The 27,500-nt window shown below is 35.2% G+C and overlaps 1 protein-coding gene across 1 annotated transcript in view; it reads right to left on the bottom strand.

Moving 5' to 3' along the window:
- LOC137633018 (glutamate receptor ionotropic, delta-1-like) overlaps positions 1 to 24,830 on the bottom strand; it is a 25,892-nt gene extending 1,062 nt beyond the window's left edge. The window contains exons 1-10 of the mRNA XM_068365185.1: positions 24,568 to 24,830; positions 21,947 to 22,123; positions 20,983 to 21,191; positions 17,296 to 17,412; positions 15,620 to 15,785; positions 13,470 to 13,711; positions 11,791 to 12,014; positions 11,330 to 11,560; positions 8,671 to 8,849; positions 241 to 385 (exon numbers count right to left, since the gene is read on the bottom strand). Coding sequence (XP_068221286.1) covers positions 241 to 385; positions 8,671 to 8,849; positions 11,330 to 11,560; positions 11,791 to 12,014; positions 13,470 to 13,711; positions 15,620 to 15,785; positions 17,296 to 17,412; positions 20,983 to 21,191; positions 21,947 to 22,123; positions 24,568 to 24,830 — 1,953 coding nt within the window. The remainder of the gene's footprint in view (positions 1 to 240; positions 386 to 8,670; positions 8,850 to 11,329; positions 11,561 to 11,790; positions 12,015 to 13,469; positions 13,712 to 15,619; positions 15,786 to 17,295; positions 17,413 to 20,982; positions 21,192 to 21,946; positions 22,124 to 24,567) is intronic.
- Between the last annotated feature and the right edge of the window lie 2,670 nt (positions 24,831 to 27,500).

Here is a 27,500-nt window from a genome sequence, read left to right as displayed (position 1 = left end):
AGTCTAATCGTAAGAATCCTTGCTGTTTGTGTTCATCTTTTTACAGTACGACTTCCAGACGAGGAATCAAGGGATCATATCCCTGGCATTGTCTAATATTTCTATATGGAAATTTTGCTTCCTACAACAAACATTTATTCTATGTTACAAAATTATTCAAGCATGAACACTTAAGGCATAGTATCATTATCTTAAACATATAAGAAAATAACTATATCATCATGACAGGAACATACTTACCTGTACATAGGCAGTGTCGCCCTTTTTATCTCTAGCGCGTGTGGCCGTCTCTCTGAATATCTGGTTCAGCCAGAGTTCTAGAAGGTGTCCCTCAAAGAGGTGCTGCTTTATATCGATAATTGTACGCAGAAAAGGAGCTCCTTTCCTGCAACCGTGAAGAGGAATTGTAGGTAAGAATGGGATTGAACTGAGAGCAGCACAAGGTTGGAAAACAACTTTATGCAATTAGGTTGATAGATTAATCGATGTATATAGTACAAGATGCTGCAAATACACAAGCAAAGGTCTAGGAAACCTAGAATTCATATTTTAAACACATACATATACAGTATGTATATGTATGTATATGTATATATATTATATATATATATATATATATATATATATATTATATACATATATATAATGTATATATATATATACATATGTATATATATAAATATATATATATATATATATATATATATATATATATATATATATATATATATATATATATATATATATATATATATATATACACATATGTATATATACATATATATACATACATATACATACACACATACTTACATACATACATACATACATACATACATATATATGTCCTAAACCCATGGACAAGGGCAAGAATAATATGTAAACAATGAGTTTCATATATTGGGGTTATTAACCTATTAAGTATGACTCGTTATGAGTGTGTGAGTCGCGTTGATACTGTGACAGCATTGAGTTGTAAATATAAATCTTTCCACCAATTTAGTAGTATCAGCAATTTGAGGGGCAGAATGCTTCTCTTGCTCTTATGTGGACAACAACGCAGCTGGAGCTGCTGTTGGTTGAGTAATAAGAACCAGGCGAAGGTATCCTCTCTGTGTACTACTCCAGTTGCATAATGAAATGAATAAAATCTCTGATGTGTCATTTATATATGTAGGGTACACTATACTAACTATAGTCATGCCTCCTAAATGGTGTTTTCAGTTGTCCAAAAAGCTAAAATGGCTCGTAATGGGTTTTGACACTTGTTAAGGAGGCCGATAAGATTTTAGAATTGGCAAGACAACTTAGTGGCAATCAAAGGGGAAACCTGTTGGATGAAAATATCATTGAACATAGAGAAAAGCATCAGTTAGAGTTGACGAATGTAGAAAAGTTCAAGTCATCATCAGAAAAGGGTGACGATGACAACTCCGCCACAAAATTGGACTTTAAGAAAGACCAGCCTATGTCTTTACAATGTCTTGTGAATGGAAAGATAAGATGATAGAATTTGACCCACATTTGAAATGGTCCATTATTGTGACTTGAGGAATCACAGGTCCTATGCTGTAGTAGGCATATGGCGAATTGAAAAAGCAAAACAACACTCGCCAATTACAGTGTTTCTAACAAAGGTAGTAAAAAGGCATACTGATGGAGAAACAGTAAATGACTGGTCATCATCAATATAGTCTGCTTAGAACCAGTACCATGAACATCGTCTACTGCCAAGCCACAACTCTCTACATTGCTTCCTACCAATCTTTTCTCCATAAGGCCATTTTTGTCTCAGTTTTCATTGAGTGACACGGATCCAGATAAACCCATTCTCTCTCATCAAGTGACTAGAGTCTTCTGCAATGCCTAAGTTCTCATTCCTTCACCATATTGGTGTAGGCATCTGTAGAATCATCATCGTAATCATCATAATAATCTAAGGAGTATCAAGAAGCAAAAATTGGACAGTTGATGGCCTGCTGAGTAGCGAGTAACGTAGATACTAGTATTGTATGTAGTTTGTTTCGAACATGCTGTGTTTTAGTCTTGTACGACATAGATAGGTGTAATCTACAATACGAGAGAGAGAGAGAGAGAGAGAGAGAGAGAGATAGAGAGAGAGAGAGAGAGAGAGAGAGAGAGAGAGAGAGCCATTATTAGATGGTATGGTATTGCGGTTGTAGAGTATACGTTGGTAAGTCATTGTCTCTCTGTACCTAACATTATTTTAGATGTGTCTAACCTTTAGATATAAGTTCATTTCATGGTCTGGGAAGATGTACTCATAATTCTTAATTCCCAGGTAGTAGGTTGGCCATGACACCAGTCACCCATTGAGCTACTACTGCTAGAGTTATTGTGTCCTTTGACTTGCCAGACAATACTACATTGGATCCATTTCTTTGGTTACGGCTAATTTTTCCTTTGCCTGCATATACCCTAAATAGTCTGGCCTATTATTCATAATCTCTTCTGTCCTCATACGCCTGAAAACACTTAGATTACCAAAGAATTCATCTTCACTCAAGGGGTTAAATACTGTACTGTAATTGTTCAGTGGCTGATTTCCTCTTGGTAAGGGTAGAAGTGACTCTTAAGCTATGGTAAACAGCTCTTCTAGGAAAAGGACACTCCAAAATCAAACCACTGTTCTCTAGTCTTGGATAGTGCCATAGCCTCTGTACCATGGTTTTCCAATGTTTTGGGGTAGAGTTCTCTTGGTTGAGGGTACATTCGTATTTATCTTGTTCTTGTTTTTATGAAATTTTTATAGTTTATATATGAGAGATCTATATTAATGTTGTTGCTGTTTTTGAAATATTTTGTTTTAATTGTTCATAAGGCTACTTCTCTTGAAGTTTATTTACTTGCTTGTTTCCCTGCTTGACTGGGCTATTTTTCCCTGTTGGAGCCTTTGGGCTTATAGCATCCTGCTTTTCAACTAGGGTTGTAGTTTAGCTAGTAATAATAATAACAATACTGTTATAGACAATATCAGCAATGCTTTGCTTAGGGTAATTTCGTACATAGATTGTTTTTCCTCTCTGTATTTCAGAGAAGCAATTTCAAATACCTGTAGAGTTTACCTAGCCTATCAGTTGCAGATATCTACAACTGCATAAGGTCTTGGAGCATAATGCCCATGCTTGAGGAGGTTTTACAGTATACATACATACAGGTGTATATATATATATATATATATATATATATATATATATATATATATATATATATATATATATATATATATATATATATATATATATATATATATTTATATATGTACTGTATGTGTGTGTGTATGAGTGTATATGTGCACACATGCACACTCACATATATATGTATATGTATGTGTGCACATATACATACTCATGCATATACGCATGGATGTATATAAACAGTATATATATATATATATATATATATATATATATATATATATATATATATATATATATATATATATATATGCGTGTGTTTGTATGTGTGTGTGTATGATTATTGTTAATTTCAGACGAAAGTGGTAAAAAATCCTATTACTCATAACTTACGAAAAGGACATCGGTATTTCACAAATGAGACGGGCTTCAGTGAATTTAGAAATGCATCTTCATACCAATTCTCATCTCAGGTCCTTGGCTGTTTCTAGAATTTATGTGCTCTTATTCCCGCATTTTTTAGTGTAAAATAATGGCCCGACCAAGTATTAAGTCTGCATATTTCGCTTATAAGTATAAACCTAGTATCTATGTTTAAAAAATGTTTTTTTTCGATTATTCCAGAAAAGGTAATAGGTTGGCCAAGGCACCAGCCACCCTTTGCGATACCACTGCTAGAGAGTTATTGGGTCCTTGACTGGCCCTGTAGTTCTGCGTTGGACCCTTCTCTGGTTACGGCTCATTTTTCCTTGCCTACACATACACCGAATCATCTGGGCTATTGTTTACACATTCTCGTCTTTCCTCGTACACCTAACAACATTCAGATAACCGAAAAATTCTGCTTCACTCAAGTGATTAACTACTGCACTTTATTTGTTGAGTGGCTACTTTCCACTTGATAAGGGTAGAAGAGTGTCTATGGTAAGCAGCTCTTCTAGGAGAAGGACACCCCTTAATCAAACCGTTGTTCTTTAGTCTTGGGTAGTGCCATAGCCTTTGTACCATGGTCTACCACTGTCTTGGGTTAGAGTTCTCTTGCTTGACGGTACACTCAGGCACACTATTCTATCTATTTCCTTTCCTCATTGGGCTATTTTCCCAGCTGGAGCCCTTTGGTTTATGATAACCTGCTTTTCCATCTAGGGTTGTAGCTTAGCTAGTAATAATAATAATGATATACTAGATTATGGGTTATTATTATTATTTGTATTAGTATTTTTTATCGTTACAAGCATACGAGTTATGTACCAAAATTTCTATATGTTGTGATTTATGAAACCATATCGTGGTACTGGTTACATGCACTCGAAGTGAAAGAAATACCAGCTGGATAGCCTCAAATGAGAGAGAGAGAGAGAGAGAGAGAGAGAGAGAGAGAGAGAGAGAGAGAGAGAGAGAGAGAGAGAGAGAGAGAGAGAGAGAGAGAGAGAGAGGGAAGGGGGTGTTCAGATAGTTAAGTTACTTTTGTATCATTAATTATAAGTGGGAGACCATGAACATTGCAGCTGGACGACGCTTCTGAATATGCTACATGGAATATCTCTCAAATTTAAGACAAGAGATATATGTTCTTTATAAGTATAATTAGCGTGATGGTAAACATTGATGCTGTCCTGATTAATTTGGTTAGCCTTCAAATCCATTTTCTTTAGCGAAAGGTTTGGTTTGAGAAAGAAAATATAGTTGCGCCGGTTGTATCTAGGGTAACTTAAATATAATTTTACTTACACGAAAATAAAGATAAATATAAACATAATTTTGAGTAAACATTTATATTTTAACTTTCCGGTTAAAATCCTGGTATTTCCTATTGACTTCCTTTTTTGCATTTTTCCAGCAAAGAAATATTAAAGGTCTACTTGATTTTCCATTTATAATGAAACCCAACATCAGTTATCTCGTTTTCTATTTTGATATGTCTACACTATATTCGAATTGTAGGAAAATTAAGGGGATCTATACTAACCCAATGTGCTCCAACTGGACCAAAAGCTCATTATGGTAATATCTTACGGTTTAGATCATTTATTTCTACTAAAACAATTGATGGGTTATTTAAATTATATAGATCCATGTCAGTTGCATTTACATAACCATCTATTTAATTCACAGTTCTTTATGTTTGCTTATGATAGATTAATATTGAGTTTATTATTGCGTAGAATATCTTTAAAAACATTGGATTCGTTATGGTCAGGGAAAACTACAACGTGCCAAAGATGGGTCTCCAAGGTTTGAATTTTAAAAATTATCAGTCAAAAGATTCCCGTGGAAGATGGGGGGGGTGGGGGATGGTGTTGGTGCTGTCAGTGCACCTCAAGCCAGGCTGATATTTGCGCGAATTTGTGGCACGCATTGCCACGACTTGAGTCGTGAACTCCTCGTGAACTGGCGTGAAGTGTTCGTAAACCCGTTGTGACATCTTGGCATGTCGTGACGAGAATTTTGAAATGTTCAAAATTTTGGTCACGACAAATTTCCTGACCGGGTCGTGAACTATATGCGAACTGTTCGTGAACTTGTCGGGACGATGCGGGAAGTGCGCAAACTATGCGAAAACTATGTGTGAACTCGTCGTGAACTCGTCGTGCTAGTTCGTGTCAATGTGGACAGGTCAGCTGTGATTCTGAGGTAATTTTTGTGTTTTTTTTTTTTTTATCTTCCAGTTCGTGCCACAAAGTGTCGCGACTTGCCACGACAAATTCGTGGCAAAAAGTCGTGCAAGTGTCAGGGTACCTTCATACGGTGTACTGCAGGGATTACTTAGGGTCTTTTCAGTGTCCTATCGGCTTCATTTATTTGAAATGTGAAAGGGAGACATCTGTATAAATTATATATATATATATATATATATATATATATATATATATATATATATATATATATATATATATATATATATATATATATATATATATATATATATATATATATATGAGAGAGAGAGAGAGAGAGAGAGAGAGAGAGAGAGAGAGAGAGAGAGAGAGAGAGAGAGAGAGAGAGAGAGAGAGAGAGAGAGAGAGAAAATCTTTTCACTCTGAGTCCTGGCATGTGAGATTAGTTTATTCTTCAAAAAATAGTATACATTTGAATGGTAAAACATATGTTTTGATAACATAGAAAGGGAGCTTATAGATATGATTTCCTGATTGGTAAAACAAAACACCCCCGTTTTTTTTATACATTAACCATGACTCTTAAGTGTATTTCTTGCAAGATTTTATTTTCTTAAGGAGTGAAGATTGAGTTTTAAGGTAATCAAAAAAGTTAGTGCAACTCCAGTCGAAATTGAATTTCACTATTAGTGCAGACCTCAGTTTAGTTGCCTGCAAGTTTTTTTTATTAGAGTGAATACTTTCTGCAGGAACATTGCACCCAGAGTGACAGGCAAAACTCAACAAGCTTAAATTATTATTATTATTATTATTATTATTATTATTATTATTATTATTATTATTATTATTATTATTATTATTATTATTATTATTATTACTTGCTAAGCTACAACCCTCGTTGGGAAAGCAAGATGCTATAAGGCCATGGGGCCCCAACAGGGAAAATAGGCCAGTGAGGAAAGGAAATCAGGAAAAATAAAATATTTTAAGAACAGTAACAACATTAAAATAATTACTTCCGATATAAACTAAGAAAATTTTTACCAAAACAAGAGGAAGAGAAATAAGATAGAATAGTGTGCCCGAGTGTACCCTTAAGCAAGAGAACTCTAACCCAAGACGTGGACGACCATGGTACAGAGGCTATGGCACTACCCAAGACTAGAGAAACAGGTTTGATTTTGGAGTATCCTTCTCCTAGCAGAGCTGCTTACCATAGCTAAATTTATTTTTACCCTTACCAAGAGGAAAGTAGCCACTGAACAATTACAGTGGAGCAGTTAACCCCTTGTGTGAAAATAATTGTTTGGTAATCTCAGCGTTGCCAGGTGTATGAGGACAGAGGAGAGACTGTAAAGAATAGGCCAGACTATTCGGTGTATGTGTAGGCAAAGAGAAAGTGAATCGTAACCAGAGAGAAGGATCCAATGTAGTACTGCCTGGCAAGTCAAAGGACCCCATAACTCTCTAGCGGTAGTATCTCAACGGGCCAATTCATTTCTCATCCACTTCCGAATCATTGTCATCCAATTCTTGCATTTTTTTTAATTTGTCAAAACCTCATAAAAGTTTTCACTCGATCAATGTAAAATCAGGTTTTGTGTCTTGAATAGAATTCAGTACTTATTGAACTTAAGTGGATACTGTTTTATTTTAATGAAGGGCCAATTCAAAACTATCCACGTCTTCAAACGGTCGAGTACACTGATTCAAGTATGCAGTGTAAGTTCCGTGAACTTATTCAATTACACTTTTTTTTTTCTTTTTACAATACCCTACATCGTACCCTTTCTCTTCTAAATCTCGAAGCATTTTATTTATTGTGTTTGGGATACCACGATGTTGTCCTCTTTTGGTGGCTATTTCATTACTAATCTACTACAAACGCGTAGTACCTGGACTACTGGTCGTATCATATATGTACAAGTGGTGCAATTATTTTAATATTCTTTTATTTAGTTAAGGAAAATGCTGCTGCAAGAGTCTTAGAGGTTTCTACAAAAACACTATCCTAATTGTTTTCTTTGAACAATTAGCAATTCGTTACAATTTTCACATGCAGTAGGGGGGACATTACGTGCAAAATCCACAAAGGGCCACCACAATCTAGTGATTTTTGGGGGTGAGAGAGAGATTCGAAATGGGGATTGTCGTATGGTCCCTACCCATAGCTGGTTTCACTTCTTTTTTACTTTACTTCCCTTCCCGTTTCCTATCTTCCATCTTGCTGTTCAACCTCTTTCTGGTCTCATCGCCAAGTCCGAATTCATAAATCCAATGTCCAAAAGTCTCAACAAAGACACATACTCTATATACTGTATATAATGAAAACCGAAGTCACTTCTCTTTCCCCTTCTTAAAACCTGGGAAAAAAAGTAGGGCAATGGCTACTGAGGACTGTTACTGATGCATTTTCCCTATCGAATAGAGATAATAATACAATGAAAATCTATCTGGGACTCTGGGTGGGTGGTTGAACCTGCACCAAATCAGTTGAAAGTTGATGTGAGTATGATTAAACTGCCACAACCAAACTTTGGACCAGTAAAATTGAAATAAAGTTAATGGCAATGCCACCTATTTGCAGATGACTAATCCATTCTTACTTTTACCTTGCCCTTTGGGTCATTATGCGTAAGAGGAGATAATGATGAGGATTAAGTAATTGAGGAAGGTTGTGCATTTGCCTATGCTTATCTTTCCACATGTCAGAAAGTTGTTGATGCTTTTTATTAAAAATCTGTGTAGTTGTGCAAGCAAGGAAAGGTTCGAATGTGTATTAATATGAATCCAGAGCCATATAGGAAATTACATCCCTTTGAATTATAATTTTGTTCTATGTGCTTAATAAATCACTTTGATTTCGAAGTTATAATTTCTATTATTATACTAACCGACAACCCCAGTAGGACCCGCTGGTTTCCAAATAATGTTGCCGACTGATGTGCATGGGAGTGTAACCGTTCTTGTCGGTGTATTCTGCCGCGATGAAACTCTTCACGTAATTCTTCCACGTGAAAAAGGCATGTTTTCCTTTGCTCACCAACTTCATCTCGTCGGCTATATCCCGTACCTGGAGACGAAAATTAAGTTAAGGGAAGAAATAAGTTTTTAATGACTGTGAAATGGCAACTACCAAATGCAAGGCATACCTACATCAATGAAATCAATATACCTAATCATCAACAAAATTATTTACTGTATTTATATGGTTTTACATATTCATACAAATGTAGCGTATATATACAGTATATATATATATATATATATATATATATATATATATATATATGTATATATATATATATATATATATATATATATATATATATATATATATATATATATATATATATATATATATATATATATATATATATATATATCACCAATCTTACAGTTCTATCAATAAACAAATTGAACAATCATGGTGACATCACACATCCCTATATCAGCCCCACTCTCACTGGAAACCACTCACTCACTTCATTTTCTATCCTAACATATGCTTTACTCCATATTTATAAACTCGTCACTACTTGCAACAACCTTCCACCAATTTCATATAACCTCATCACATTCCACATCACTTCCCTATCAACTCTTATTATAAGCTTTCTCCAGATCCATAAATGCAAAATATAACATGTTACTTCTTGCTAAATACTTCTTGCATATCTACCTGACTATGAAAATCTGAGCCATACATCCCCTACCTCTTCTAAAGCATACTGTGCTTCTAAGATTGTATCCTCCACTTTATTCATAATCTTATTGATTAACACTACCATACACTTTTCTAACCACACTAGAAAACTAATACCCTTAGAATTACAACACTCATGCACATCTCCCTTACCTGTGTATAGCGGAACAATACACACATACACCCAGTCCACTGAGACCTTTGCGAACATAAAACTTATAATAAATAATCTCACCAACCATTCCACCATTCCTTTAACATCTCAGCCCTTACACCATCCATACCAGGTGCTTTCCCTACTTGCATTTCATCTAGTGCTCTCTTCACCTCCCCTCTTGTAATTTCTCTCATATTCTCATCTTCCGTTAATGGTACCTTAACACTTGCAACAGCAATTATATTTGCGTCCTTATCATCCTCAACATTCAGCAACCTTTCAAAATATTCAGTCCACCTTTTTCCTGCCTCATCTTTCAAAACCTTCCATTTTTCTCTTTCGCTGTCTCTTCACTCCTCAATCCACCCTACCTTACTGTCTTCATTTCTTTCCAAAACTTCTTTGTATTTTCTTCATATGTACCTCCCAATCCCTGACCCCACCTCCAGTCAGCTCCCCTCCTTGCCTCGGCCACCTTCCGTACCACATTTTTCTCTATATCCTTCATCCTCATCTATACTATTATCCTACAGCAATTCTTCAAATGCCCTCTTTTCCCATTCCACCTTCATCTTCACTCAGTCATTCCACCATTCATTACTCTTCATCATACTGCCTTCAACAATCCTCTCACTATGCACATCAGTTGCGTGCCCAACAAAATTTTCCTTTACTAGCTTCCAATCCTCCAGATCACCAGTTCCTCTCAATTTCACCCTGTCATATGCCACTTCCAACCTTTCTTGATATTCACTTTTTGTCTCTGTTTTTTCAACTCTTCCACCTTCACTACTTTCCTTTTACATCCCTGCATTCTATTTCCCTCACTCTTTTGCTCAGCTAATTTTAGTTCAAGAAAAAAAAAATTATCAGACCGGCAGCTATACCCCTAAATATGTGTATATCTTTCAGTCTTCTTGTTATCATCCCAATAATCCATCAATGCTCTCTCTACCTCTCTTCGATTTCCCACTCTTATTACCCATGTATACTTATTTATATCTCTCTTCTTTAAAAAAAACTATTACTTATCTCCACCTCTTGTTCAGCACACATATCTAGCAGTCTCTCACCACCTCATTATTACCTGATATGCCATACTTTCCAATGACACTTTCTGCCTCTCCAGCATCCACTCTGGCATTTAAGTAATCCAATACAACTACATAATTCCTTTGTTCTTCACTTTTCTCAAAACTCAGTCCATGCACATTAACAGAAGCCCAACAATCCTTACCTTATATGTGTGTGTGTGTATGCATGTACATATTGTGATATTTAGTGATGCGTTTCGGTACAGATCACTGATAACCGAAGGTAAACGTCATAAAAGCAGGAGAGAATTGCGATTTAATGAAAAGTTTCAGATTGAAGTGTTTGACAAACAAAAGTTAATTTTCTTTAAGAAATGGTTATTGATGTTCAGAACTTATTCCGGACATTTTATGATTTCTATGTCTTTACTCATTTGTTGATTGATCTTTGTTTTTATTCCTTTAATCGCTCATTTTAAACTATTTTTACATTATGAGTCCTTATTTCTGTGAATAGAGTCAGGCTTGTTTCCATATCAACCTATGAAATTGTTATTTTCGTTTGCTCATTTGAACGTTTTTAAGTTTTGAGATTTCAGTTCAGTGAGTAGTTAGTTAGACTTGTTTCCTCATAGGCCTATGACAGACTGACTTACCCCTAAGGTCTTGGCCACCATCTGGTTATCAGGATTTGTGCTCTCCGTCAGAAACTGCCAACCCACGCTGTAGTGAGGTTCCATACCCCACGTCCAACCCTTCTGGTTCAGCAGTTGTGGGATGGAATCAACAGCCTCGCTCATCTGGGGCACTGATAGACTAGCAATCAGAGCAGATTTGTACGTCGTCAGTATTAGGAAACTAAAGATCATCCAGCAAGCTAACCACAACTGTTGAGGCAATGGAGAATTGGAATTTGATAAATTACTGTTATTCATTGTATTCCGTCTTGTGCACTTTCTGGTTCGATCCTCATTTAAAGTTCGCTCATGAATGGCAGAGGCAAGGGACAGGGCAATAACCCATCATTTGATATGTGTTCTTTTCTTTTCTCTATTTTTATATCCCTGCTATTATTCAAGTTTATGCCTCCATACACTGATAACCTTGTAAAACTCACCCTGCCGAAGAAGTACGAAGGATTCTTGAATGGCGTCTGCTGGAACAGGAGGCCCCAAGTATAGAAAATGGCATGAGAGATGCTGGATTCCTCTGGGGGACCCATATCTCTCCCCTGCCTGGGTTCTTTCAGGCGTGAGGATATATCCAACCATCCTTTGTGAAGGACCCAGAAGGATAAGCCGACCACCACACTGCTCGCGACCACCGCAGCCCACATGGTCACTGCGGAGGATTATTTCAAATGGCATTATAGTAGATTAAACTTGGGATAATTCTAGGTGTTAATTTCAGCTGATTCATAGTTATGTTTCAGTGCATACTTATTGGCATACTATAGTCGCCACAAGGATTTTGGGTGAAATAAGCCCCACCCCTTCATGACGTCATAGCCAATCACGTTGCCTCCCACGTTAGCAGTCACAAATTTCAAGCTGATTACGTGGAGAGAACATTATTGGCTATGACGTCATCAGGGGTGGGGCTTATTTCACCCAGAATCTCTGCGGTGACTATACACTATATGTGACAGTGCTAATGCCTATTAGTTTTTATATTTGTTGTTCTGTTGTCTGTGGAAGCTTGCTTAGGAAGTTGAAGAAGGCCTTTTATGTTTCTTTCTTTGGAATATTTGCTTGCTTTGAATGGTAATGAGAATGATGATGCCAGTAATAATGATGATAGTGATGATGATGAAAAGTATAATGGTCGTGATGATAATGATAATAGATTTTCTATAGTATATAGTAACAATTCTTTGTAACGTTAGCCTTTTTCTCCTGTATTTATCAGAATGTAATTCATATTTTTTTGCCAATAACAACTATGTTAAAACTAAATGCTTTCGTGAATGACAATTTCTCGTGAAGGGTTGACTGATGGCCAGGTACTTCGACTGGCGTTTGGTCCGGAGGATAGAAATTCAGTGAAATATGGAAGATGAGTTCATTATAACTTCATATTGTGTATCTTCAAGTTTAAGATGGGATTGAATCAAATGTTATGTAGTCGAAATTTAGTGAAGTAAAGGATTTGAGACAAAAAATGACTTTAAAGTTCCAAGTAAAGCACTTAGTGAAAGAAACGATATAAGTAAAAAAAATGAAAGAAACAATATGAGTAAAAATAAGAAGTGAAAGAAACCATATAAGAAAAAATCAGTGCAAGAAACTATAAAGATAAATTTAAATCAGTGTAGGAAAAGATTTTGATAAAAAATAAGTGAAAAAATGCTCCTAGTGCAATTTGCACTTGGTTAAGATAAGAAACCCGTGAATCAGGATCCACGAATTTATGCTAATTTCAGGTGCTTCCTGAACGTGATTATAAATAAAGTGCATTAAAAGACGTTTATGTAAGCTAGTTAATTAAAATAATCTAAAATTTTACATAAGCAGGTCATCTGAATATATTGAGATATACCCACCCATTAAAAATTGCTTGTAGTTTAAATAGAATAACTTTAAAAGAAGGAAGATAATAAAATTGTTCTCTGGAAAAAATCTGTTTATACAAACTAAGTATTTAGAAAATTTAAAAAAGCCAGTTTATACAAACTAAGTCTTTAGAAAATAAAAAAAACGGTGTATACAAACTAAGTCTTTAGAAAAAATAGTTTATACAAACAATCCCATTATAAGAAGTGACTCATGCAAACTGTTCCTTTAAAAAATCCCTTACTCGTGAAGGGTCTAATGATAGCCAAGTACCGCGGCAGGAGCTGAGGCTTGAGAGTGACGATGAGGAAGGGCTCAGGAGCGTACATCCTGGTGAAGTCGACAACGGCATTCCTCTTGGCTGAGGGGAAGAGACATGTCCCAAAATCGGCGTCCTCTTTCATCATGGCGGCCACAAGTCCCGTCCACGAACCGTTACCAATGGGTTGACCCCATTCGTCGTCCACGGACAGAAATGCTCTGAACCTTGTATTGGGAAGACAGAAGTAGACGTTTGGATTTCGCCTCGTGAAGAAGAATAATTACTGAGCTTTCCTCATCTTTTTCAGAGGTATTAAAGGTTGCTAATTTGTGACAGTTGCAAGGGATAGGCCCGTGTGTTTTAATGCAACACCTAGGGCTCCTCTCCACCCAAGCTAATACCATGGAGAATCAGTCAGTGGCAATGTAGGACTAATGAGGGTTCCATTGTACAGTAGTGTGCAGGAGGCTTAAGCTAAATAGTGTGGTAGCCATTTTCCTATATATAGGACAACCATTTAGAGCTTGGTATATAAACTATTACTGGTAGTGGAATGTGATAACCTGAAATTTTTCTTCATACTACTCTTCACATTGAATCAAGTGGTACCAGAAGAGCTCAGCCTTCTGATATCTCGGCTAGTTGTAAGGGGATATGTAACTAGCCCATACTCGTTATATTGACCCCAGAAACTTACTGATACTCATTTACATCTGAGTGGACTTGTGGGCAATAATTTGGAATAGAACATCTGTAGCTTACTAACTCTCTCTCACAATGGTGGTGGAGCCATGTTTTAATAAAGTTACTCAAACTTGAGTAGCGTTTGAGCATGGGTCTACTTAGTGGAAGTTTCTGATGTAACTGGTTTAGCTACAGCAATTTGTGCATGTACATTTTTCATGGCAATGATGTACAGCAAAGACCTTCCCTTTAAATCATAATTAGAAGTAGAGAGGCATAGACATTCTTGCCCTCAGTGATGCTACAGGTCTTGATGAGGAATAATATAGACTTAAGGGAATTTAAGGTGGCAGGATCTAGTGTTGCTTGCTTGCCTTAAAGTTCGTAATAGGCAGGTGTGCATCAATTTGGGCTACCGTGGACACGTAACCAAGGAAACCCTGATGAAAACACAATCTACTGGCTGAAATACCTGTCGACAACAGAGTCAAGATTTGCTCCTTTTTTCAGATTTCTGATCCTGAAGATGAGGAGAGTTTTAAGAGATTGGTGAGGTGTTGTCTTTGAAGTGTATATATATATATATATATATATATATATATATATATATATATATATATATATATATATATATATATATATATATATATATATATACCTTTATTCCATCAGAAGTAGATGGCAGCTGAAAGGTACAGTCTTTCGGTTTTGTAGCAAGTAGAAGGTTAGTTTGGTAACCATCTTCCTTGATCATAGTAATTATTTGTACGGATGTACAGGTAGATGGATTTGTGGGCGGTAGGTCAGGAATGACCCACGATCCACTTAACAGGATCCAGTTACTCTACCTCTAAAATACAAGCTCATATCGGTTAATTGCACCATCCATAGGTAACTAGTCCACTACAGTTCAAAGGCCGCAGACATATCCTTCCACTCCTGTCTGTTTCTGGTCTTTCTATGGCAGTTGATACCCGCAAATTTTCTTAGTTCGTCGATACATCGTCTTCTCTTCCTTCCTTTGCTTCTTTTTTTTTATCTCTAGGGACCCAATCTGTTATTGTTTATGTCCATCTATTATCTGTAATTCTCATAATATGTCCTGCCCATGTCCATTTCTTTTTCTTACATGTTTTAAACTATCTTCTACTGGAATATATACAGTATATATATATGTATGTATGTATATATATACATATATATATGTATATATATATATATATATATATATATATATATATATATATATATATATATATATATATATATATATATATATATATATAATATATATATATATAATATATAATATATATATGATTCTGGAAAAAATATTTTTCGCAAGCTTAACAAAATATTTAAGAAAATCGTAAATTTTAACCAAATAAGAACCCATGGAAGGGCCTTCAAAAATAAAATTTAAAGAAAATAATTGAATGAAGACTTGCGTTAGATTCAATTTCCTGGCCATTTCCCTCAGCATCCGGACTTCGAGGCAGTCGACAAATTGGACAGAGCTGCCAGGTTCATCCGTATCCGGTATGAAATCCGCGAATGGGAAAAATGACTTCACTGCCATCCGAAGGGTGTGCCCGTTGAAGTTCTTGAATTGGTCTGAGAGGAAGAGAGATTAAAAGTAGTCATTTGGACTGATGTTTTAAAAGTGTCATGACTGAAGTAGATTGAAATTGTCATTTGGTCTCGTGTCCTTAAAGTGTCATGGCTGAATTTAATTGAAAAGTGTCACGACTGAATTAGATTGAAAAGTGTCATGATTCTATTAGATTGAAGTCCTCATTTGGTTTCGTGTCTTACAAGTGTCATGACTGAATTATATTGAAATTGCTATTTGCTTTCTTGTCTTAAAAGTGTCATGACTGAATTAAATTGAAATTTTAATTTGATTTCGTGTCTTTAAAGTGTCATGACTGATTTAGATCGGACTCGTATTTGGTTTTGTGTTTTAAAGTGTCATGACTGAATTAAATTGATATTTTCATTTGGTTTTGTTTTGAAAGTGTCATGACTGAATTAGGTTGAAATTTTCATTTGGTTTCGTGTCTTAAAAGTGTCATGACTGAATTAGATTGAATTCGTCATTTGGTTTTGTTTCAAAAAGTGTCATGACTGAATTAAATTGAACTCGTCATTTGGTTTTGTGTTTTAAAAGTGTCATTACTGAATTAGGTTGAAATTTTCATTTGGTTTCGTGTCTTAAAAGTGTCATGACTGAATTAGATTGAATTCGTCATTTAGTTTTGTTTCAAAAAGTGTCATGACTGAATTAAATTGAACTCGTCATTTGGTTTTGTGTTTTAAAAGTGTCATTACTGAATTAAATTGAAATTTTCATTTGGTTTCGTATCTTAAAAGTGTCATGACTGAATTAGATTGAACTAGTTATTCGGTTGTGTATTTTAAAAGTGTCACGACTGAATTAGATTGAAATTGTTATTTGGTGTTGTGTTTTAAAAGTGTTATGACTAAATTAAATTGATTTCATCAATTGGTTTCGTGTCTGAAAAGTGTCATGACTGAATTAGATTTAAAAGTGTCATGAATAAATAAGATTGAACTTGTCATTTGGTTTTGTGTCTTAAAAGTGTTATGACTAAATTATATTTAACTCATCATTTGGTTTCTTGTGTTAAAAGTGTTATGACTCATTTAAATTGAACTCTTCGTGTGGTTTCGTGTCTTAAAAATGTCATGACTGAATTAAATTGAACTCTTCATTTGATTTCGTGTCTTAAGATTGTCATGACTGAATTAGCATTTTGGTAATTCCAGTTTAATGGAAATCAATTTAATTGTTTTTTATTGTCTGTTAAGATTGTATTAGAATCGAAACACTATCGCTCTATTTGATCTGTTGATTTTGATGAAAGATAAACATTACTCAACCCACTCTTTTGAGCACTGTTTTTTTTTTTTTTTTTTTAAATATTTAAGTGAATTACGGTACTTTTGCTCCATGATAAAAAATGCTTTTCTGGTGTTCATTTTATTTCTAGTGTTCATTTTATTATATATAAACAAAATGAATATCAACTTGTAAATACAATACACGAATTAATAAACAAAGTAAATAAAGGCATACGATTACAAAACCTGTAAATCGTACCAGGAAAGAAATTTCTTTCGTACTTCCAGCCAGTTTTCGGAAACCAAGTGTCCGTCAGGATGACTTGGCTGTTACCAGCGTCGCAGAACAGACATCGAAGATACACTCTAATGCTTCCTGTAGGAAAATTCTCATTATTTATATTGTGAAATTAATTGATATAAAAGGGATTTCAATCCATTTTCATGCAGTTTTGTCTATTGTACTTGGTAGATCAAGAAATCTCTCTTTTTTGTTGATTGATTGATTGATTGAGAGTTTTCTGGCATCTTGACTCTTTCACTGCTGGAAATAATGATATTGGATTATTTGTTCAGTGGAACCTCGTGGTTTGTGGAATTTCTATTTAGCATGTCTTTGAAAATCTGAAAATTGTTTGTACATAAAAGGACAAATTAGTATTGTGGTCAGTTTATTAGGATTTAACGATAGTTATTGTAACCTTTAAAAACTCAGAAAAAAAAATCAAATCTATGATAACTTTTTAGAAATTAATAAAATCCGAAATACAGGTTCTGGAAATCAGACTTGTTGTTAGACAGATTAGAATCCATGTTATTGTAAACAGCACATATATTATGAAGAAATATGCATGTATAACTATTGCTATTTTCCTCGCCATCAAAGAAATGTTACGGGCATCGAAGTTTAATAAGCTTACGGAAAGAACTGGTAGGAAAATATAATATAAAAAAGGAGAGTTTTATTCGTTTATGCAAATGCAATTTAACCTAACTGGTAAGATACATAACAGCCAGCTTATTGTTTGTTAAAATATATCTTTTGTCTGGGCAATTCGAGGAGGAACTTTTCACGATGGAATTTAAAACCGAAAAATCAAAAGATACCGTAAGATAAAACGAAGGTGTTTTTTTTTTTTTTTTTTTTTTTTTTTTTTTTTTTTTTTTTTTTTTTTTTTTTTTTTTTTTAGCAGATAGACACTGAGGTACATGTGAGTTAAAGTTGCAAATATCCGTGGTAATTCCTTGTCAAGGAATTTTGATGTTTTTGGAAGGTAAACTTGACATTCAGTTCATTTCAGTAGAGTGCTCGGAGGATTCCTCCGTCAGACGGGGCTTTTAAACTACATATCTAGACCCTAACCTAGCTATAAGTTTAGACTGCATATCTAGACCCCAACCTAGCTATAAGTTTGGACTGCATATCTAGACCCCAACCTAGCTATAAGGTTAGACTGCATATCTAGACCCCAACCTAGCTACAAGTTTGGACTGCATATCTAGACCCCAACCTAGCTATAAGTTTGGACTGCATATCTAGACCCCAACCTAGCTACAAGTTTGGACTGCATATCTAGACCCCAACCTAGCTATAAGTTTGGACTGCATATCTAGACCCCAACCTAGCTATAAGTTTGGACTGCATATCTAGACCCCAACCTAGCTATAAGTTTGGACTGCATATCTAGACCCCAACCTAGCTATAAGTTTGGACTGCATATCTAGACCCCAACCTAGCTACAAGTTTGGACTGCATATCTAGACCCCAACCTAGCTATAAGTTTGGACTGCATATCTAGACCCCAACCTAGCTACAAGTTTGGACTGCATATCTAGACCCCAACCTAGCTATAAGTTTGGACTGCATATCTAGACCCCAACCTAGCTACAAGTTTGGACTGCATATCTAGACCCCAACCTAGCTATAAGTTTGGACTGCATATCTAGACCCCAACCTAGCTACAAGTTTGGACTGCATATCTAGACCCCAACCTAGCTATAAGTTTGGACTGCATATCTAGACCCCAACCTAGCTACAAGTTTGGACTGCATATCTAGACCCCAACCTAGCTATAAGTTTGGACTGCATATCTAGACCCCAACCTAGCTACAAGTTTGGACTGCATATCTAGACCCCAACCTAGCTACAAGTTTGGACTGCATATCTAGACCCCAACCTAGCTATAAGTTTGGACTGCATATCTAGACCCCAACCTAGCTATAAGTTTGGACTGCATATCTAGACCCCAACCTAGCTATAAGGTTAGACTGCATATCTAGACCCCAACCTAGCTATAAGGTTAGACTGCATATCTAGACCCCAACCTAGCTACAAGTTTGGACTGCATATCTAGACCCCAACCTAGCTATAAGTTTGGACTGCATATCTAGACCCCAACCTAGCTACAAGTTTGGACTGCATATCTAGACCCCAACCTAGCTATAAGTTTGGACTGCATATCTAGACCCCAACCTAGCTACAAGTTTGGACTGCATATCTAGACCCCAACCTAGCTATAAGTTTGGACTGCATATCTAGACCCCAACCTAGCTATAAGTTTGGACTGCATATCTAGACCCCAACCTAGCTATAAGTTTGGACTGCATATCTAGACCCCAACCTAGCTATAAGGTTAGACTACATATCTAGACCCTCACCTAGCTATAAGTTTGGACTGCATATCTAGACCCCCACCTAGCTATAAGGTTAGACTACATATCTAGACCCTCACCTAGCTATAAGTTTGGACTACATATCTAGACCCTCACCTAGCTATAAGTTTAGACTACATATCTAGACCCTCACCTAGCCATAAGTTTAGACTACATATCTAGACCCTCACCTAGCTGTAAGTTTAGACTACATATCTAGACCCTCACCTAGCCATAAGTTTAGACTACATATCTAGACCCTCACCTAGCTATAAGTTTAGACTACATATCTAGACCCCAACCTAGCCATAAGTTTAGACTACATATCTAGACCCTAACCTAGCTATAAGTTTAGACTACATATCTAGACCCTAACCTAGCTATAAGTTTAGACCGTCTATAGCATCGTGACTTGATGTGGTACACTGTAGTCATTACTAGAGATTCTTTCCAGCGTCCGTTCGAGCCTTATTTGCACCCACAATTTTAGCCTTCTAATTTACCTCCATTTCTGCGTTCTTCTATTTTTTGTCTTTCTAATTTACCTCCATTTCTGCGTTCTTCTATTTTTTGTCTTTCTAATTTACCTCCATTTCTGCGTTCTTCTATTTTTTGTCTTTCTAATTTACCTCCATTTCTGCGTTCTTCTATTTTTTGTCTTTCTAATTTACCTCCATTTCTGCGTTCTTCTATTTTTTGTCTTTCTAATTTACCTCCATTTCTGCGTTCTTCTATTTTTTGTCTTTCTAATTTACATCCATTTCTGCGTTCTTCTATTTTTTGTTTTACCATTTTCCACTTTAAGACCAAAGTGCAACTATGCCCCCCTCCTCCTAGCATCGAATTGGTGCTAATTGATCCCCCCGGCCCCGTCGCCTAGCTTAGTGACCTAGAACCAATCCATCCATCTATAGATTCTGCTTTTTGAATGTTGTTTCAATTTCTGTAAATAACATGTGAATTTTCCATTTTTTTCTATCTAGCCTACTAAGGATAAGTGGATGTCCTATGTGGATAGATTGGTCCGGGACCGACGCTAGCTGAGAATGGAAGGACAGAAAAAAAAATGGGTAAACGAGGTTTAACAATATAGACGTAATTTTCATGATCACTGGTTCCATAAGGCATTAATTAAAAATAAAAAAGTACATTAGATACTAGGGAAGGGAAGAGAAAATGGACGAAATAGAATTGTAAAAGAAATGGTGGAAACCCACTTGTAATTTCAACGGTCACGACTGACCTTTAATCTCTCTATTAATTAAATCTTCAAAGACACTGTAGGCCTACATACCCTCACGATTTTGAGACGTAACCAAGCGATTCCCCAAGCCAGCCTCAGGTGATTGTCCCTCCCGACTGCTTAAGACCATAGAGAAGTAGAGGGCGTGGATGGTGTTCCGAAGGGCGTGACTCATGAGGAAGTCTCTCTCCCCGCCGGGTAGGCCTATACCCAACACTTTTATGTATGGGTTCTTCGAGATGTTCAGTATTTGTAGGAAGCTGCAGCCGGAAAGGTCATGTAGAGAGAATGGTGGGGGGAGAGAGTTAAGGATAGATACGTAAGCAATGGAAGAAAATGGGAAATTGAAGTGAGAAAGAGAAAAGACAGATTCTGAAAGTGTGTAAGTGAGAATCGGTGGAAATATAAAAATGGAACAGGGGAAGACAGCGAAAGTGAAATAAATAAGGGAAGTATAAAAAGTATAGAGAGAGAGAGAGAGAGAGAGAGAGAGAGAGAGAGAGAGAGAGAGAGAGAGAGAGAGAGAGAGAGAGAGATTTCTTGTTATAAAAGATACTTTCCAAATTCCAAAATTCATTGTAAATATTTTTTAATTATTCTTATTTTTTACTTAATTTGTCTTTTCATATATTGGGTAAAGAACTTGTCATGCAGGAGAATTTTTTTTAGGGTGTTTTACTTGCTAAAATTTTTAGGGTGCATTACTTATTAGAATTTTGAGGGTGTAATATTTGCTGGAATTTTGAGGGCGTATTACTTGCTAGAATTTTGAGGGCGTATTACTTTCTGGAATTTTGTGGGTGTATTATGATAGAATTTTGAGGGTGTATTAGTTGTTAAAATGTTAAGGGTGTATTACTTGCTAGAATTTTGAGGGTGTGTTACTTGCTAGAATTTTGAGGGTGTATTATTTGTTAGAAATTTAAGGCTGTAATATTTGTTAGAATTTTGAGGGTGTATTACGTGCTAGAATTTTAAGTGTGTATTACTTGCTAGAATTTGGAGGGTGTATTACTTGCTAAAAATGCTGTTGGAGGAATCAGGGAGGTAAACAACGACTGCCCTGCATCCAGTCGTCTTCCGCCCAATGAGAAAGTAGTCCGAGAGATGAGCCGTCTGAGACTCCTTAATCACCTGCATCATCAGCAGACGAGTGACAAGGACAAATGGGCGGTTTCTCATCTGCAGATTCCTTGAAGGAGAATCAGTATTTTGAAAAGGGTGGATTTAAGCTTTTTGGCAAAGTCGCCCTGCATAGGAATTCTCAAGATTTACTGAAAAGTAGGATGATAGCATGCTTTGGAGTCTGGTATGTATTGCAGTTAAGAAACCATATAATATTTCAAAAAAAATTATAGAGCTTTGATATATTGCACTCAGGGTCAACTGTTCGTTGTTTGCAAGTTTGTATGTACAGAGTAAGGTGTTAATTATCTTTGGAAAATATGACTGGCATAATATGTATAGGTGGAAGAGTTCCTAAACAAGATCAAGGGAAGCTATCAGAAAAGACCAAAAACCCAATAAGGAAAAGATTGGAATTGAGGGTAAATTCCAAGAGAGATTCAATAAAATTAGCAGAACTATCCAAACAGTAAATAAGCTAAAAAACCAAGATATTCGTAAACATAATCAAACCAAAACTGAGGAAACGCTAAAGAAACGAAGAAGCATGAAATAGATGAAAAGAAGACTTGGAATAGGCGGCCAACGATGTTTGCTTTAAAGGATGAAAATGGAAATATCCTCTATTGAGATTCAGGGATAAAAAATGCATAGGATTTTTATACAATGTTTTACAATAGTAATATAAGAAATAACTTCACTAATAGAAATAATCAAACACCTGAGTTGGCACCAAACTTAGCAGTAGGAGAAGTAAAGAAAGCATTAAGAGGCAAAGCAGCAGGAGGAGATGGCCTAACAATTGATTTAATAATAGATGGAGAAGATTTTATAATAGTAAAACTGGCGAAACTTTACACCAAATGTCTGCAAGAATGTTCTATACCTATAGCTTAGTAAAACTCTATCATTATACCAATTCACAAAAGGGGAGACATGAAAGAACTGAAAAATTACCGTCCAATAAATTTACTCTCCGTTATATGTAAAATATTTACAAAGCCTATATTAGGCCAAATAGAAAGACAGCTAGACTTTAATCAACCAAGAGAGCAGGCAGGCCTTAGAAGTGGGTATTCAACAACTGACCATGTCCATGTAATTAAACAGCTAATGGAAAAATCAACAGAGTATGACAAACCACTCTTTTATGACATTTATAGACTATGAGAAAGCTTTTGATTCTGTCAAAATCTCAAAAGTAATGAAAGCCCTCCAAAAACAAGGAATAGAAGAATCTCATGTTAGAGCACTTGAAGATATCTATGCAGGAAGTACAGCAATCCTAAAACTACTTAAAGATATCGAGAAAATTCCGATTGAGAAAGGATTTAGACAGAGAAACCCCATCTCTCCTAAATTATTCACACCATGCCTAGAAGAAATTTTCAAGAATTTAGATTAGGAAAATGTAGAAATTAATATTAAAGATTTTCAGATGACATAGTTGTGTTTAGTGAATCATAAGAGGAATTACAAAAGATAATAGAAGATTTTAATAGAGAAAGCAGAAATGTAGGACTGGAAATTAATATGAGTAAAACTAAGGTAATGTTCAATGAAAAAGCAGAGAAACAACAAATAAGTGTTATGAACGAGCGTCTAGACTAGAGATTGTTAATGAATATTCGTAATTAGGACAAACAGTAAGCCTTTCCCCAAGACACGAGACCGAAATTAAAAGAAAGATAAGCATGAGATGGAGGACATTTGGTAACAAAATAAAATTATGAAAAGTAAAGTGCCAATTTCTTTAAAAAGAGATGTATTTAATGTAATGGGCCTGCCAGAATTAACATATGCTTAAGAAATTTGGAGCCACACTAAAGCCTTAGAACATAAGCTAGTTATAACTCAAAGAGATATGGAAAGAATAATGATGGGAATAACACCAAGAGACAGAAAGAGAACAACATGAATACGAGACCAAACTAGAGTAGAGGATATTCTAACATGTAAGAAAAAGAAATGGTTATGGGCAAAACATATACTGAGAATGACAGGTAATAGATGAACATTAAGAATAACAGAATGGGTCCCTAGAGATCGTAAAAGAAGCAGGGGAAAGAATAGAAGACGATGGATTGACGAACTAAGAAAGTTTGCGGGCGTAGACTGGCACAATCAGACTATAAACAAATGCAAGTGGAAGGACATGTCTGAGGCCTATGTTGTGTTATGGACTAATAACGGCTGATGATGATGATGATCTCTCTCTCTCTCTCTCTCTCTCTCTCTCTCTCTCTCTCTCTCTCTCTCTCTCTATATATATATATATATATATATATATATATATATATATATATATATATATATATATATATATATATATATATATATATATATATATATATATATATATATATATATATATATATATATATATATATATATATATATATATAATGTGTGTTAGATAAAATGTGTTTATATATGTTTATATTTATAAATATGTATGGATGTATGTATGTATGTATGTATCTTTGGATAAGTGTTTGTCTAGAAGCTTACCTTAAGAAAAAGTCCATGTTTACATCGTCAGTTTCTTTGATCACCAACAGATGGCAGTCGGGGAAGTGATCTTCGATAACTTCACCAATAACTTCTTGTAACTCGTTCATTCCTTCTGAGCCCTCATTAGCTGCATACTTTTTTACCAAAGGTTCGCCCAAACTTTGTTCACTTTGGAAACTTTCAGCTGTAGCGACGCCATGTAGAAAGACCACACACAATTGTAGAAAACGGAATCTTGAGACGTAACTAGCGACCTTCATCCTGTATTGATTATGTATGTATATATGTATATATATATATATATATATATATATATATATATATATATATATATATATATATATATATATATATATATATAATTATTCACTTATTTATCTACCTGTCTACATTATACATTCATGCTTTATGTATACAGATAGATAAATAGATAATATATATATATATATATATATATATATATATATATATATATATATATATATATATATATATATATATAGAGGTAGACCTATAAATAGGTGCTATATATATTATTTGTTATCTGTCTATATAATACAATATACATGTATAAATAGGCCTCTCTTTACACACACACATAGGACACTTGAACAATTCGTGATTGCTGGAATGCTAATGATATCGGCTGCAGATTTTAACCATAAAAAAGTATAAGACATTTGATGTGGATTATTATAACGCTACACAAAAGAGCATAAATGGGTGACTACCGACCAAGAACCTGTAGTGCGATATACAGTAATTAACCCCACTTCTTGAGTTTTGATATATTCACATATTTATAATGCTTTTTATTCAATCGGAGCATCTTTCACATATTGTGCATTTCACTTTAAGAACTGTTAAAACCAGGGAAAAAACTGATAAAAACTAAAAGAAAACAACCGGACAAACCGAATTTAGAACGAAATAAAAAGTGAGTGTCCTCCCTGGTCCGCCAAATTCCATATATTAAATAAAATCATTCCATAACTCAATAGAACACCAGGCGACTCACCAGTAATTGTGAGTAATTTCATCTCATTTATTCGTGTTACTTGATTTTTATTCTGTCTGCAATATCGACATCGAATACTTTCCGCATGTATAATAAAGACGTCTTGCATACACATACCTTCATTTGATGGGTTTCATGTATGAATAATCTTGATATGTGGCTAATTTGGAAAGGTTACACGCACGTGGTTTAACTGGTATTGAAGAGTATGTGATACGATGATGATGGAATTAGACAGATGGTGTTGATTAGTAAGGAGAGTTTAGTATTAACTTTGCATAATAGATAATCAGTGATGGATACAATAAATACTGTGACGGCATAGGACTTTGAATATAATCAGTTTCGTTGAGTTGAAAATGAGTTGCATTACGGTAAATGAGAGCACTAGTAAAGGCCACTCATGAATGGAAGAGTCAAGGGACAGTGACATTGCCATATCAAGCAGGACAATGCCCTAGAGACTGACCATATATACATATGATTAGCGTCCAAGCTCCCTCTCCACCCAAGCTAGGACGAAGGAGTGCCTGGCAATGGCTGCTGATGACTCAGCAGATAGACGTATAGGCTCCCCCAAACCCCCCATCCTTACCTCACAAGGATGGTAAGGTTGCAGCAACCAAAAAAAAATAACGAGTCTGAGTGGGACTCGAAGCCCAGTCTGGCGTTCACCAGTGTGGGACGTTACCACATCAGCCACCACAAGCTTACATTCTAGCAAAACACTTTGATATATATATATATATATATATATATATATATATATATATATATATATATATATATATATATATATATATATATATATATATATATATACTGTATAAGTTTCTTCTCAGAACCACATAATTTTCTGAAAATTTGTCATGAAAGGATATACTAATTTTTCCGTAATGTATTCTCCAATTTGCTGGAAAAATAACAAGAGCAAATGGCGTAAGCACAAAATAATTCCATACGCTAATACCCTGCCTGTAATGATTATATTATTACTAGTAGCTTTATCTTGAGAAAATTACATAGCTTGGAGATCAAGGTGACTTATCAATTTCATGAACAACGTTCTTATAATCTTGATTCAAATAGGCTTAAGTCCCCATGATAAAGTCCCTATTTGTGTTCCTTTAATTCATTCTTTATTCATTTATTTATTAAACATCCTCGGTATTTATAAAATGAATGGTCTTCTGCTCCGGTGCTCGTCTTAAGACCGCCAATTTTATTTCCTAGTTTCTCACAATCCCTCCAGAAAAGAAATCTCTCCCGAGGGGCAGCATGAAACACCTTCACTTGACCATTCCAACCTGGAACCTTTCGGAATTTTTTGAAACCAAGACAAGATATTCATTACTTACTTCTTATTTACTTTAAGGGCTGCTTTTCAGGTCATATATAACGGGGTAACCTTACTCTCTACAGGACCTTCACAATCATTTTATCATGTTTGTTCGAAAGCTTTTAACATTTCACACCGCGTATTGCTCGTTCATTATTAGGGGGATTCAGAGTTAAGGCATTTTGAACGCTATTTCACTTAGATTTTTTTTTATATATAAAATTTCGATTATATTCCGTTATAATTATTCCATTTAACGAAAATATCTTGGTTGATTTTGAACCAAACGGACAAATTATCTTACAAATTACTTTTGTAATGAGCTTATTAACTGGAAAACTTATGGTATGTGGAGGACTACAGAACGTTAGGATATAAGAGCCGAGCAAATGATGGTATAATGATCCTTACTAACAAATCCTCCAAAAACTCAAAGGACGACTCACTATTACAGCTACTTTTTTTTCCTAAATCACCCAATACTTTGATCAGCATTTAAATCCACCAAAAATAATCCCGTTATCTATATTCTTGATTACTATCTCCAATTTTAGGTTAATTGTCCATGCTAAA

This window comes from Palaemon carinicauda, chromosome 42 (assembly GCF_036898095.1).
Source record: "Palaemon carinicauda isolate YSFRI2023 chromosome 42, ASM3689809v2, whole genome shotgun sequence".
In the NCBI taxonomy this organism is placed as follows: Eukaryota; Metazoa; Arthropoda; class Malacostraca; order Decapoda; family Palaemonidae; genus Palaemon; species Palaemon carinicauda.
The sequence above is the reverse complement of the archived record's forward strand: the minus strand, read 5'-3'. Positions and strand labels throughout refer to the sequence as shown.